General features: G+C 44.3%; 1 protein-coding gene across 1 annotated transcript in view; it reads right to left on the bottom strand.

The window, feature by feature from the left end:
- The window catches only part of LOC137438597 (calpain-5), a 77,149-nt gene that overhangs the window by 45,297 nt on the left and 15,124 nt on the right, over window positions 1-16,728 (bottom strand). Inside the window, exon 2 of the mRNA XM_068133778.2 lies at window positions 14,623-14,754. Within this exon, the coding sequence (XP_067989879.2) occupies window positions 14,623-14,754 (132 nt within the window). The remainder of the gene's footprint in view (window positions 1-14,622; window positions 14,755-16,728) is intronic.

Genomic DNA, 16,728 nt, shown 5'->3' with positions numbered 1-16,728 from the left:
TCGTACAGGAAGATGCTCGTCCGGCATGACATTGAAGGCGTCAATGGAAACTGCCTAGCACAAGACAAGACAAGCATACTTAATGTTTCCAGTGCAATAACAACAGCTGCTGATGTTAACAATGATGATGACATGCTTCTGATGAGGAAGTATGACTTGACTTTGAGGAGCCCAGCAATGACAGATCATGATTATGCGGATGTGCCGAATGTTTCTACACTTTCAGAGTACAAGAACTCCGTGATAGGTTATGTTGCTGGATATGTTGTGAAGATGACTGAAAAACATCTCTCTTGCGAAGAGTGTATTGCTTCGTTAACCACTGGAGAAGTGATGGTCGGCAGCTTGCTGGAAAAGAAGAACAGAGGTGGTCTAGTGAGGCCTTCTCCAGACGTGGTGAAAGTCTGTAAAACAACAGAGAGGTGTTTCCAGAGGATGCTAAGTGTGACTGGAGGTGAACTCCCTCAAGCGTCTCGTCTTACTCAGGCCATTTCATCTGCTGTTCTTGCCGAAGTGAATTGCCACACCATTTTTGGTTCCCTGTCCGATCATATGTTTGATTGCGAGGCAGATAAGAATCATGTGTACATTCTCATAAAGCGTATTGCTTCATCGTACGTCAAGATCCGAATGCATCATCTTGCCCGATTGAAGAATGAGAAGTTGAGTGGACCATTTGTAAGAAAACAATTATCAAAATTAATCTTGTTCAAACACCAGTGAGCTTTTATACAGAGATTTCTTCGGATGGCTTGTGAAAATGACATTCACATGTTGTAATGGCATCATTATTGTTTGTAACACTTACAATGTAACACTTACATTACAATGTAACACACATTGTAATGGCATATGTTTTTAATGCTTTTTCTACGGGAAATATATATATCTGTATTGTATTTTGACTGAATGGAAATATTGGAAAATACATTACTAGAAAACTAAGAAAAATATTCATGTTTGTTCTTGTGTTTTAACGTGCATATTAAATTGCATTCATCATTATAGATTCATAGAATAGATTTAAAGAATTAACACATAGTAGAAAGAGAGAGGGAGAGAGCATATAGTAGAAAGAGAGAGCGAGAGAGAGAGAGAGAAAGAGAGAGAGAGAAAGAGAGAGTGAGTGTGTGTGGGGGGGGGGGGGGGGGGGAGGGAGGGGGAGGAAGGGAAGATGTAAAAACATGACCAGAAGGGGAAGATAGTAGAGTGAGAGAAGGGAACAGGAATGAGGGGGAGGAGGGGGGGGTGTAGTGGAGAGCAAAAAAAGTCAAGTTCTGTGATGGAGAAACTATCATACTGAGAATTGGCATGAGAAGGGAGTGGAAAGGGGGAGAGAGAGAGAGAGGGGGGGGGGGGTTGTGTGTTTGTTTTTAGAGCTGGAGAGACAATTATGTTGAGAACTGGAAAATAATAGAGGAAGAGAGGAGCAGGAAAGAGAAGGAGGGAGAGAGTGGTAAAAAGTACATGAGAAAGGAGCAATAGGCAGAAAGAGAAAGAGAGGGAGAGGGGGTACAAGAACCAGCAAATAGTAAGGAGTGAGAGATTAGCAGCTAGAGATGAAATGGAAAACTACCGGGGAATTCGGATAAACTATGTCAAGATGCCAGGAAAATGCTTCGACAGAGATTTAAATTATGAATAGAATTCATAAAATAGTGTTTAAAAGCAACACAACACCGTCCAATATAAAAATTCACGTCCACTCATCCACTTCCACTAGGCCTAGCTAGCGCACACGTTCGCCTATTCAGTTCTTGCGCTAACTAAAATGGCGGCGTGAGCGCGCGAGCGGGGCCACCGCTGTGTGTGTGTCGTGAACGGGCATAGTTCTTCTACGTCTATTTGAGTTCTGTGGTCAAACCCAGGCTAGATAGCTTAGAGGTATGTGTGTATCTCTAGGCCATCCCACCAGCACAGCCTCATGTTTGTGATAAACTTGTAATAAACGATTTCATTCTCAATCTAGTTTCATAAAATACACGCGATGTTCAAAATGTTCTCAGAACAATATTCTCACAATGTGTCCAAGAAACGCTATTTTTTGTTTTTCAATACATAAAGGTATATGCAATCTTACTATAATTCACCAAATGTCCGTCTGTCTGTCCGTTCGAAGGTACCGCAAAAACGGCTGAACCGATTGCAACAATATTTTGGGTGGGTAATCCTCGGACACCCTGGAGTAAAATAGGCTATATTGTTTTGCCAATTTTTCCAAGTTTTTCAATTTTCCAATTTTTCCAAACACGATGGAATAATATTTACCGATATGAACAGTGATGTGGCTTTTATTGAAATTCTACAAATACTGTTTATTCTATGTACCAGGAGAGAGTAGATCGACTCCTGACGAACTCTTCCGAAATAAACGTGCGGCTCCGAAGTAACACGGCAGCGTGTGCAAAGCGACTGAGAAACAGGTGTAGCGGCCGCTTCCGTGTTACAGATTCGGCACGCACTCTTCACACATAAACGTGCGACTGAGAAAGACGTTTAGCGGACGCTTCCGTTTTGCAGAATTCAATCTTTTTTCAAAATGGGCGCCCTGTACTGTTTAGATTTTGATGATTTGCGTGTGATATGATTCAACGGATGTTTATATGAATCGTTTAAAATAAAAAAGCCTTCAATTTCTGATATTTTGCCTTTTCATTTGGGCTTCCCAATTGAAGCCCCAATTGAATTGAAAGCCCGCTTGGAGTTTGCAAAAAAACACCTAAAGGACTCTCAGACTGTAAGAAACAAGCTTCTGTGGGCTTTCATGTGACTTTCACTGAAGGGAGGCTTCTGTCTTGCCACTCTGCCATAAAGCCCAGATCGGTGGAGTGTTGCAGTGATGTTTGTCCTTCTGGAAGTTTCTCCCAACTCCACACAGGATCTCTGGAGCTCAGGCAGAGTGACCATCGGGTTCTTGGTCACCTCTCTTACCAAGGCCCTTCTCCCCCAATTGCTCAGTTTGGCCGGGCCGCCAGCTCTAGGAAGAGTCCTGGTTGTTCCAAACTTCTTCCATTTAAGAATCATGGAGGCCACAGTGCTCTTGGGAACCTTCAATGCAGCAGAAAGTTTTTTGTAGGCTTCCCCAAATCTGTGCCTCGACACAATCCTGTCTCTGAGCTCTGCAGGCAGTTCCTTCGACCTCATGGCTTGGTTTTTGCTCTGATATGCATTGTCAGCTGTGCGACCTTATACAGACAGGTGTGTGCCTTTCCAAATCATGTCCAATCAATTGAATTTACAACAGGTGGACTCCAATCAAGGTGTAGAAACATCTCAAAGATGATCAAGAGAAATGGGAGGCACCTGAGCTAAATTTAAAGTGTCATAGCAAAAGGTCTGAATACTTATGTAAATGTGATATTTCAGTTTTTTATTTTTAATAAATTTGCAAAACTTTCTAAAATCCTGTTTTCTCTTTGTCATTATGGGGTATTGAGTGTAGATTGATGAGGGAAAAAATGAATTTAAACGATTTCAGCATAAGGCTACAACATAACAAAATGTGAAAAAAGTGAAGGGGTCTGAATACTTTCTGAATGCAGTATATGTATGTATGTATGTATATATATATGTATGTATGTATGTATGTATGTATGTATGTATGTATGCTATATATATATATATATATTGTTACGGACACGACTTAGATGTTGCTTGACCGAGCGGAATGGCCGCCGTGTTCGCACAAGTTACCCGATTACACTCGAACGTTGGCCGAATCGCGCTATGCTAAATCAATGAAGGAAAGGACACAACGGCTGGGATTAAGGCAACGACACAAGGGGTACAGTTCTCAAGACCTCCGGAGGAGGATATAATATTGGTTATGCAGAACGGTTAGATTACACGGCAAGAGGTAAAGCACAGAAAGATAAGCACTTAGACACAGTCTTATCTTATTCCCGACAGACCACAGACAAACGGGACAAGACTGACTCACACAGGGATTGATGGCAAGGAAGGGCAGGCAGCCGATAGCTCAAGGTGCACCTTGGCTCAGGGGCAGAATCCACACGGTCCGGTCCAGAGATGCGGGGAGGTATTGTCGCGCTCGGAGGTGGCGTTCCTTTCTTCTCCAAGCTGAGGCGCATCTGACGTCACCTCCGTCTTCCTGCGCATGTCCAGCGGGGAGTGACACGCCCTCGGCTCGTTAGCTCCGCCCCAGATGGAATCGGTCCGCCGCTTCTTATTGGGTGCGGGGGGTTACCGGGCTCCGCCCTTGATGAGGAGCTGACGGCGAGCCCCTGCGTGGTAACCCCGTCGGAGCACATGTTCAATGGCGGCTAACCAAGCCGGAGTGAGGACGCACACTCCCCGCGCCGCCGCCGCCGCTGTGGTTGTTGTTGGTGTTGTTGTTCCATGAGGAAGAGATGCGGGGAGGTATTGGGAGGTCCTAAACTTACTAACGGTGCCATACAATCACATTCTGGTGCAACGAAGAGTCAGAATTAATGGAAACGAGTCCTTAACTGACATAGACTAAGAATAACTAGCAAGATGTCCTATAGTTGTCTACGTGAGATGCGGTGAACCTGGCATGACATTTAATGGGGGAAAAAGGGGAAGGTCGGGGCTACAGAGTGTTGTTTACAGATAATGGGACTAGGGAATGGGGGATTGGGGATAGTTGGGGAGTATTGGGGAAATAGGGGAATATTTACAAGCGGATATGGATGGAGGCCAAATCCCATATCCGCAACAATATGTATACACACACACACACACACACACACACACACACACACACACACACACACACACACACACGTATATATTGTCATGTGATTCCCCTCGGTGAAGACCGGGAAATCACGGATGGAAATTTGAGCGTTAATTTGAGGCGACGATTAAATACTGACTTCACTATATATGCACGGGAGGAAGAAAGAAGAAGAAGAAACGGGAAGCTTTTACCTGACGTGGATGGTCGAGCAGTCTTCAAACCTTCAGGAAATAAACTCAACGAAAATGGAATCAAAGTGTACAAAAATAACAGATTTATTAAACGGAACAGGAGAACAATGAAACGCGCCGGTAAATAAAACCCCCTAATTAGCGCTCCTACACACAGACGTTTAACACACAGATGAAGGAATAATTCAAGGAAAATAACCGTTGCGTGTGTGCTTAGCTTTGACTCGCTCTGTGCGTCGTCTGCAGTCGTCCAGGCCCCAAGCGTGCAAGCCCGACACGGCACCGGTGTTGGTGGGAAGAAGGCCTCAACACGCCCCCGTTCACTAGGCCTCGACAAGGCCTCCCGCTCGAAGCGGGCATGCAACCCGCTTCCCCAGCCGTGCAATGTCGTCACGGATTCGGCATGGAACTGCGATGCACCCAACGTTCAGGTCAGAAGGGAGAGAGGGTCGAGGGTGAAGGAAGACGTGAGGGCAAGAGGTCGAAGCAGAGGAATCGTGAGGGCAGGAGTGAACGATGTCCAGGCATCAAGGTCTCCAACAACGAGAGACAGGAAGATGAGAGAAAATGTCGGTCTCCTCGAACCTTTAACGTCAGCTCATGACATCACCGGTGCTTCTCCTCCAATCAGCACGTCGCTTCTTACTCGCCCCTCGCCAATCACCAGTCCTTCCTTACTCTGCCAATCGGCGGCCTTCGTCCTGCCTCGTGTCTTCCTTCCACCAATCAGAAGCCTGCTTCTTGCCCCTACCTTGACCAATCACGAGCTTCATCCTGCCTCATCTCCCTATTGGTGGTGTCTTGTCCAATCGTGTGATCTCCCCATAAAACCCTTCACGAGGTGGGCGTGGCCTCAGCCTGCCTGAGCAATGGTTGTCTGCCAAGTCGGGGTTGTCAGCCCAAGTGCATCATCTAGGTTCCGGTTAGTTTTATTGTTGGGGGGATTTAATTAGTGTGTGCGCTAATGGGGATGGATTCCTAACTAGTGTCTAATGCATTGCCATACGGGACAATGGGATGATCACAGGTCTCACACACAGGGGAATTAGCATAGTCCCTACTCTATTTAACACAAGGCCATCCTTGTATGACCACAAATATACACTTAATCCGACATCCGGGCTCGACAGGTCCCTGCTTATGTACATCGAGATGGTTCTTCTTCTTCACGACAGTCGGAGCATGATACCTACACAGATCTACCTGATCTATATACCACTCTACCCCAAAATTAATAACACAGTGCCCCACCCCTCCCTGGAACCGTAGCCCCTGCAAGGTTCACTGCAGGCGCTACCGCTACCATTCCAGTCTTAACACTTACTGTCTCACACTTAATTAGCCTATGAAATAAATCAGGAGGGCTGTGGGAAGTGAGTCGAAGCTACCTGCCTATGCCCCTTAACATGATATCCCCTTAAGCAACCATGCATTTCAAATATTTACAAAATTATTATCGGTCATTCCTGCGGAGGAAAGAAACAAACAACAGGAAAAAAACCTATCTTAACCACAAACCTTAACCAACAACTTGCAAAATTCGTAAAGACATTTGTTCAACCCCTTCCTATAGACCGTGTCCCCCGGTCGATGCCACAAGACTCAATGTTACCTGCGGGGCCATCCCAATACACCCCAAATTTCCGCAGACCCTGTCCTGGTGTTACAGGTGAGTGACATGGCTCCGTGGATTTTTGCCCACATTCAATCAACACAAACCCATAACCACTCATACACATTCCAAAAATCATCACAACACAAAAACCATTACAAAGCACATATTTCACCCCCCTGCAGGACCATGGCACAGACGTCATACACATGTGTGTGCATTTCTCTACTAGGCAGCGGGGAGGTACCGCTCAAGTAAGATGGTGGGGGCGCTTCAGGCTGTGGTGCCCGCAGTCCCAAAAACAAGTCACCCGACTTACAACTTCTTCGCCCTCCCCCCCCCCCCCCCCCCCCTTTACCTCTTGGCCCCATATGCCAAACAGCTCCTTATGCTGTCACCCCGCCAGTGGGGGTCTCCACACACCAGGCTCCGTTGCCTCCGGCTTCCTTGCAGCCTATCGGGTCGCCGGGAGTCTTTCACCCAGGCCCCACCACAGACGGGCTCGAATTCCCAGACACCACTGGCTGTCAGGGGTAATCATTGCAGAGGGGGGCCACAGTCATCGCTCTTCCAGAACTTGATCCATACCTGCGGAAGCACACACCTTCCCCACCCACAAAATCCACAAAAACATTTCCTCCCCCGCTACCATTCAATTCTCCAACAAATATTTAAAGAGAGGATGGTACCAAAAAGATGTTGCCATGGCCTGCCATTATGTGAAATCCCCGTTCACATTTTAAACCATTTCAACACAATAATCATCACTCATTCTCAGTTTCCATCCTCCATGACCACATAAAAACACATCACCTCTACACAAAAACAAACGCCACCCACAAGACACTGTGTGGCACACATTCCATCCCCCCACCGGCCATGCCATCACTCTCACCCGCCCCCTTCTCCAAATTACATGTCCCCAATTTCTCAAGCAAGTCCTGAAGCCTGGGACAGTACATCAAGGCCTTACCTCTACCTTGATGTGCAGGTTTTGCCAGTTGGTCAGGTCCAAGAGTCATCCACCCTACAGAATCCCAAAATTTCTCCCATTGGACCAATCAAATTTCTCCAAATTGCTCTTTTATCCCTACTGGTATGTGGATCCGCCTACCACGGTGACTTGTACTGCACAACTACATTTGCCTAAGACAGCTCCGCACCTCAACCATAAAAGGGCCATCGGGACAAGTTGAGCAGTCGAAACGCCAACATGGCCAATGAGTGTCCATAAGGGTGCGACCCACCATCCATCCTTCGGCCCCCCTGTAAGGAACACGGCTGCACTAGCCCCAGCTGGCCAATGTGGTGAGAGCACCTGTTGCCAAAACAACCACACTCACAACCTCGGCCCTGGGGGTGGAGGTTGCAGTGCGTGGCATCCACATCATGTGACCTGCACCGCCCACATCCCCCAGTCCACACAACTGCAGCCCCCAGTGCCCACCAACACTTGACCACACCAAGGTCTACCAGACAGCCATGCCTCACCAGGAGGCTCAACCAGAAGACATGGTCCACACACCTCGGACATCCATGGCAACACGTTGACCTCCAGACAACCCAACTCCTTCGCCACACCCCACGTCCCAAATATTGGCACACTCGCCCCCATAACCAGTTGAAGGCTGTGTCCTGCTAACCTATCAATTTCATCCCAGCCTCCAACACTCTGGTCTAACACACCTGGATCAATAATGGTGCCACTGTGCAGTGTCCACCATGGCATCTCAAAATGCACCCTTAAATTTGCATCTAACCCTCAGATTACCAGTGCCAAATATTTTTCACAATTCACTAATCTCACCAAAGAAGGGTGATTTTCCATAAACATGCCAGCCGAGCATGGTCCATATGCTTGGCTCGTTACACATTTCCAATTCCATCAATCCCATGGCTCTCTTCCCAAGCCAAACGTCCACAAATCATAACGAAACATTTGTGGAAGATCATTCTCACACCATCACGTTCCACAGATGCCCCAATGGTTGTCCGGTGGGCTATAACATTCCTGTCCATGCGGTTCGACCCGCGTCCATAGACCAGCACAGAATGGCAGGTCACCACATGCTGGCTGTCCCAGAGTCTCAGGGAGAGGCTGTCAGACCGCATGCCCGGGGGATCACCCCATCAGGCCTATGTTGGCCGTCCACGGTGCCGCCACCATAGCGCGACCTACTACACCTCCTCCTAGTGGTCCTCATTATACACTATCCTAGGTTCCTGAGAAACCACCCCGGACCCTCCGGTGGTCTTAACCCCCACCAGGGTCCGGTGACCCTACCGGCCCGAGACACCCGCTCGGGCGGCGCCCCGATGGACAGGGGACGCCACACTCCACCAGACCCCCCGTGGGGCCCAGGTTGTACCACGACACACATGGTCAGACCCCACGTCCAAATCTCGCCAGCACAGGCCCCCAACTGGCTGGCATAACCAAATTTTGAAAGGCGCACATTTTCCCCGAGGCCATCCCCAATGACCTCTTCTGGTCCAAATTCCGCAGCCCGGGGACCAACTCCCACCAAGACTGTTCCAAATCAAATTCCCATTTCCATTTAATTTTAAATTTTCTTTTAAAAATTTTGACCTCCCGTGCCAAACCGCAGCTGCAGGTAACAACCCTTCCCTCGGGTTGTTCTGCCCCTCACTGCAGCTGTTCCGCATTCCCTACAGGGACCAGTTTTCCCGAGGCTCTATTGCCCGACCCCTCTTTTTCCGAATCCAGCTTGGAGCCAAAACACTCCCCCTGCTGGGTATCCAATTTCGGAGCCTCTGTTACCAAATTATTGTGCATGGTGAGAGTTCCCTCGGTCACTTAAGTCTCCTCCTTGGACCGACTCATCTCAACCCACAAGCTCCCTTGGGCCTGTTCAACCTTTTCCTCGATGGTACTGTCACAGGTATTCAGCCGCTCCTGTGTCAAATCATGTGCATCATCACCCCGAATCACTTCTGGCCCCCACAGGCCTTTATCAATAAATACCTGGTCCGGTTCCGTTACCCGGAGGGATCCCCAATATTGTTACCCCCTCGGCCAATTCAACCCCCTGTTGATGTGTTGTGGCATCCACTCGGCCCCAATAACCTTCCAGGCCTTCTTTCATAAAACATTCCCCATTTAAATTTGATTCTTCCCTATTTACATTTGAACACTCCCCATTTACCTCCAAACATGCCATCTCCTGTGCCCCAAGCATATCGGCTTGGGCTGCACACTCTTCCATTCCATTTATTAATTCCCCCTGTTTTGCTTCAAATTCTGCCACCCTTGGCAGCTACTGTGCCCCATCAGCACCATTATTTTGTTCTTCCCTCATTTCATTCGTTTGTTCACATGGGGTTTTCGTTTCTTTAATCTGGGCATCCTTTGCTCGCCCCTCGCCAATCACCAGTCCTTCCTTCCTCTGCCAATCGGCGGCCTTTGTCCTGCCTCTTGTCTTCCTTCCACCAACCAGTAGCCCGCTTCTTGCCCCTACCTTGACAACTCACGAGCTTCATCCTGCCTCGTCTCCCTATTGGTGGTGTCTTGTCCAACGGTGTGATCTCCCCATCAAACCCTTCGACTAAACAATATGGCGGATGGCGCACTTCTGGTGGCTTCAAGACCGCTCAACCAATCATTGTTAGGCAACCTATCCAGTTAGTGTAGACATCAGTGGCCAAGAAGCATGCATCGTTTCCACCAACAAAAATAATAGCTGCCTTCTTCTTCCTCTCTTCACACCGTTTCCACCAACAAAAAGAATGGCTGCCTTCTTCTTCCTCTCTTCTCTCTATAATATTTTCCAGCCGTGGTTGCGCCAGGGCCCAGATCACCAATATCGGTGAAAATGCCGCGACGAGTCAAAGGTTAGACACGGGGAAGGCGATGGGGGAACTTGAAGCAAAAGGGAACAAAAAGGGAAAATAAAGGGTCCTCAATTCTGATCCCATAGCTGACCGGACATTTCTTATGTAATACACCTTAATAAAGTCACGAATCATCTTTGTCAACCATGGACACCTCCTCCCCCTACTCCCATAATCATAACAGCATTTAGCATCAAATGCAGATGTTGTTCGGTACGGTGGTATAGGATTAGTGGTGAGATACTACGACCGGAATCAGAGAAAATTTGGGTTCAAATCTGTCCTTAATACTTATATTATATTGAGGTACTGGTATTAAAAACTTAAAATGTAACGCGCTATAAGCTGTGCTTGTCCAAAAAATTACCAAGTCACGATCAAATCTGTGGCAAAACCCCACTTGCTCATTAATGACCCCCAGGGAGGGAGTATAACTTGCCTGGTTCAGCTTACTCTTATTGTCCCCCGTCGCACAGCGGAGTGAAAGGGGGACTATGGCTTTCCCCTCCGTCCGTGTGTCCGTCCATCCGTCCGTGCGTGCGTGCGTGCGTGCGTGCGGGCGTGCATGCGTAAGCGAAGGACCGCATTCGAATTTGGTGTGTGGGTGCAACCCACGTCAAAATCCAAGATGGCCGCCGCCATGTATGTCTGATGCCATGTATGTCTGAACCTTGTAACCTGCATATCTTGAGAAATAAGCGAAGTACCAACTTCTAATCTGGTGTGTGGGTGTATCTAGGCACAAGGAAGAACGCTGTTTATAATTGGGTCGCCAAGTCAAAATCCAAGATGGCCCCCGCCATGTATGTCTGAACCTTGTGAGATGAATATCTTGAAAAATAAGCGAAGTACCAACTTCTAATTTGGTGTGTGGGTGTACCTCGGCATAAGGAAGAACGCTATTGAAAATTGGGTCGCCACGTCAAAATCCAAGATGGCCGCCACCATATATATGTCTGAACCTTGTGAGCGTAATATCTCGAAAAATAAGCGAAGTACCATCTTCTAATCTGGTGTGTGGCTGTATCTAGGCACAAGGAAGAACGCTGTTTAAAATTGGGTCGCCACGTCAAAATCCAAGATGGCCCCCGCCATGTATGTCTGAACCTTGTGAGATGAATATCTTGAAAAATAAGCGAAGTACCAACTTCTAATCTGGTGTGTGGGTGTATCTAGGCAGAAGGAAGAACGCTGTTTAAAATTGTGTCGCCACGTCAAAATCCAAGATGGCCCCCGCCATGTATGTCTGAACCTTGTGAGATGAATATCTTGAAAAATAAGCGAAGTACCAACGTCTAATTTGGTGTGTGCGTGTATCTCGGCATAAGGAAGAACGCTATTGTAAATTGGGTCGCCACGTCAAAATCCAAGATGGCCGCCACCATATATATGTCTGAACCTTGTGAGCGTAATATCTTGAAAAATATGCAAAGTACCAACTTCTAATCTGGTGTGTGGGTGTATCTAGGCATAAGGAAGAACGCTATTGAAAATTGGGTGGATTGAAAATTGAAATCAAAAGATTGAAAATCCAAGATGGCCGCCTCCATGTATGTCTGAACCTTGTGAGCGAAATATCATATCATAGCATGTTTTCTGTGTCTTCCACTTTGTCAACTCACATCACTTCACCGACGGGGGACCTAGGCGTAACGCTTGTTTGACTATCTAATTCCCTTGAGGCAACTTGAAGTGGGCACGATGAAAAGGTGGCATGGCACACAAGCTCCTAACCGGAAAACAAGTACAGGCTCACAACAAAATACCCAAGAAAACCAGACCTAGTTTCATCTTAATTGAAATAAATATAGAATAAGTGAAATAATATTTAATAATAATAATAATAATATTTAATAATAAATAATAATAATATAATAATTAATAATATTTAATTTAATAATAATGTATTTAATAATAATAATAATATAATAATTAATATTTAATATAATAATAATTTAATAATAATATTTAGTATTAATAATAATTCAATAATAATATTTAATATTAATAATACATGATAATAATTTAATAATTAATAATATTTGATTTAATAATAATAATAAAATTTATTAATAATAATAATTAAATAACTCATTTGTTTTATGGTTATTTATCATTTGTTTTATGTTTATTTTTAATTTGTTTTATGTTTGTTTATCATTTGTTTTATGTTTATTTATCATTTGTTTTATGTTTGTTTATCATTTGTTTTATGTGTATTTATCATTTGTTTTTATGTTTATTTATCATTTGTTTTTATGTTTATTTATCATTTGTTTTATGTTTATTTATCATTTGTTTTATGTTTATTTATCATTTGTGTTTGTTTATTGCGCTCGCCAGAGGAGAGGGTATTTTGAGTCCGTTTGTTTGTTTATTTGTCCATACAGAATAAATATGATTTTCTCTGCAACCATTGGTCCAATTAACAGGAAATTTTCACCATAGGTGCACCTCCACCGCTAGAATTTTCAAATGATAATTATGACGTCATAGGTCACGTGGTATGGGCGCCATCTTGGAAAAGCCGAAAATTTTTCACCTCCATATCTCCGAAAGCGCCACATAGAAAAAAATCGAGATATGGCTCATTGTAAAGAACTCTCCATGGGGAATAAAATATATTAATGATGATGTCATAGGTTCCTCCATTATGACGTCATAATTCGACAAGTACAAAACTTCATCTGATAGAGATGAAATTTCTTGAGCGTCATCGAGGGATAAATTGGTGGAGAGAAAATTAACGATGACGTTACCGGTCACGTCGTTCGGCCGCCATATTTGTTTTAACACAAAAGCCTTAAAACCACTGAAAACACGTCCTGGCAAGGGTCTGTAGTCTTTGATTGCTCTTTCTTGTTTATCATTTGTTTTATGTTTGTTTATCATTTCTTTTTTATGTTTATTCATCATTTGTTTCTATGTTTATCATTTGTTTTATGTTTCGTTTTTATTTGTTTTGATGTTTATCATTTGTTTCATGTTTATTTATCATTTGTTTTATGTTTATTTATCATTTCCACATAATTATACGGGAAGATGGGTAGCAGGAGGTGTGTACACCAGACTTTGAACTGTATAGCATGGATTTGAATATCGATCCCATTAATCTTTCACCTCATGGTGTTTCACAAGCAGGGCGAGGCCTCAATGTGCGCCATATACATCAGACAGACATTTAGCCAATCAGGACCTGTCTGCAGGCCTTAGTTGATCCTGAAAGTTAAAGATCCCATCGTTTACTAAGAGCAGTTTTGCCAGCAGCCTGAACAAATTATACATTCCTGCTCAAACTCTCTCACCAACCCACGCTTGGCAAGTGTGGTGAGTGTGCCAACACCTCCCAACAAGAGTTGGAGCAATACCTTCATCCTTCATCCTGCAGTACACTAAAAACAAGCCGAAGACGATGGAACGAGAAGTGTTTGATCTCGATAAGCAAACATTATTTTACACGTAGAGAAAAGATAGCCTATCATGTTGGCATGAAAACTTTTTTCAGATTAAATAACTATGCCCAACTGAGCGCAGGTAATTGCAGGTAATCCAGGAGGGCAACTGCACCTAAATGTTGCTCTTTAGATACCTTTTATAGTAATATTGTATCTTGTCTAGTGCGCCATGCTCTCTCTTTGGCTAGTTGGGGTGCAACCCTGAACACCGGCCACTCGAACACAGGATACTCGACTGACAGGGAAGGAATTTGGAATTTGGCCAGGGTGCCAGTAATTTAATAATAATAAAAAATAAGTGAAATAATAATAAGTGAAGAATTGGCCTACTAGTCTTTGCGGAGGACACCGTGGGATGTTTAACGTCCACCAATCAGTGCTATCGGACGTGTTTAACATCCAGTTTAACATCTATCCGAGTGACGGGTGAAACTCCAAGCTCAGAGTTTATCGCTGTGCCAAGATTTGAAGCCGGTCTAGACAGCTTAGAGGCAAGTGGATATTGCATCCAAAATCATTATATCGACCTGTTCTGTTTTTTTATTTAAATACCAGGCAACCTTTCCTCTAATCTTCATGTGTTGTGTCCTGTCGACACTTGATCCAATTATTCCACGTCCCACATATGTGACCCCTTCTCCATGACAAAATCCTGGAATTGTGTTTTATCAGCATTTGCATGAATCAGTCCCAATGTATTTCCCAAAACAAATATAAACTTGCTTTCAGACAGAAAAACTAGCATGCTGAGAGCAACATGTGTCCAAGATAAATGCAATGGCTTGCAACCTTCCGCCAGATGGATTCTTGGGTTGCGAGGCATGAGCAAGCTGCCACGAACCAACAGTTCCCAAGGGCACCTTGATGTAGATCTTGTGCACTGATCCCATCCACAACGAGTCTCGGGGTCTCACAGAGCTCCTGGTAAGAATGGATTAGAGAGAGGAGGTTAGGAATGAATGTGACGATGACAATCTGCAGGTAATTCACCGGCTTTGTCATGGATTATAACTTCACATCATGCAACATTCCATGAGAAAGAATGTTGAGTTGATCCGTCTGGTTTGTCTGAAACCTCTGGCATTTTGCTCCTAATTATTATTATTATTTACATTGACAATTTATTTACATTGACCTAATGGACTAGACAGATTTCTGAGAAATGTGAATGTTAGGTGCATTTTGGGGTAAAAGTTGGGAACCTCACTTTTTAACATAATTAGGGTATGCTGAATCTCATCAACCTGGTCCCCAAGCCGAGTTGTGAGTTTTTGACCTTCTAATTAGCATAAACAAAATGGCCACCAAATTGCCATTTTTGGACAATTTCTTTAAACAAGCATTTATATATCATGTATATACATGCAGCTCTTTTACTTTAACTTTACAACTTTTACCCCAAAATGCACCTGAAGCTTATACATGGCCTTTTTTCATAAATCCGTCTAGTCTATATTATGGTTGGCGACATATTGAAAGAGACATTCAAACCGATATTGAAATTGGACATGATAAAATGGGAAATGGTTTTAATAAGACAATGTTTCATACAACCATTTATTCTAAAATTAAGTACACATGGCCATGAAGCACAAACATTCAGGAATGTCACACATGTTGTTTTGCCAAACTACATCAAATTCATACAAGGGGTCTGATCATCACTCTGTTTCTGCCAGGCACACATTTATGTGCACCTCAACTCTGAATAGCAACATTTGCAGCATCGAGTCTTGCATTGCTTCTGGCATGCGCAACAAATCATCTCGAGGCAACTTTCTGGGATTGGACTCAGTGACATCAGAATAGGCTCAAGTCCTGAATCACCACTTTCCATCCCATTTCCATAAGTGCAGGAAGGTCAGGTATGGCACAATGACCATTATTCCATACCATGGCTTGATCGTGTACTCGCATCAAATGGAAATGAAGAGCATCACTTGTCGGTGACATTGCTTCTGGTTTACCAGTCTTGGAGAACAACATATGTCGTGCTGAATCAACAGAGGAAGAGGAACCCTCAAAATTCTCAAAATTCAAAACTCAAAATTCTCAAAATTCAAAACTCAAAATTCTCAAAATTTAAAACTCAAAATTCGGCTTGGGAACCGGGTTAATCAAATTCAGCATACCCTAATTATGTTAAAAAGTGAGGTTCCCAACCTTTACCCAAAAATGCACCTAGAAGCTTATACATGGCCTTTTCCCATAAATCCGTTTAGTCTATAATGTTCATGGAAGAGCTTATACCTAAATCAGATACAGAATAAATACATTGGTAGACATCAATGTATTTTACATGACTTGAATGGACATTTGTAGAAAATTGTCAAATATAGTCTAAATGGGATTTGAACCCAGCTAGGTTCCTGCATCAGATCAGAATGCTATCTTTTAAAATCTTAAATTAATAAAAATGCGAGCACATTCTATTGTGAAATTACAAATTATTTGTAACTTTAAAATAGGATTGACAACCTCATATTATTGGGATCATTCTTGTCCAATGACAATGTCAGAAGGTTCATGAGGCTTCTCCACCAATCAGACCAGTAGATTGAATTTTAAACAATTATGATACAACTTGTCTCTAATGAGAGAAAGGGATGGTAGGACATCATATGGATATGTGTACTCGCATCTGAGCTGTGCAGCCGAGGTTTGAATCTGAACCCAGCTATAAACTGTCATCAAGGTTGTTCCCAGGTGACCGAGGCATCAAGGTGTACTGTTCTTCGGATGGACGTTTAGCCGGGGGACCCTTCTGCCAGCACTGGCCGTTGGTGGACCTTAAATAGCGCTCGGTGACCTTTGTGAGGACGAGGTGAGTAGCACAGGTACTTTGGCCAAATCGCAAATTCCTGCCAGTTGCAGGCGAATGCAGGGCCTAGCCAG

Source organism: Myxine glutinosa, chromosome 13 (assembly GCF_964187855.1).
Source record: "Myxine glutinosa chromosome 13, kmMyxGlut1.1, whole genome shotgun sequence".
Taxonomy (NCBI): domain Eukaryota; kingdom Metazoa; phylum Chordata; class Myxini; order Myxiniformes; family Myxinidae; genus Myxine; species Myxine glutinosa.
This window is presented reverse-complemented; position numbering and strand designations above follow the sequence as displayed.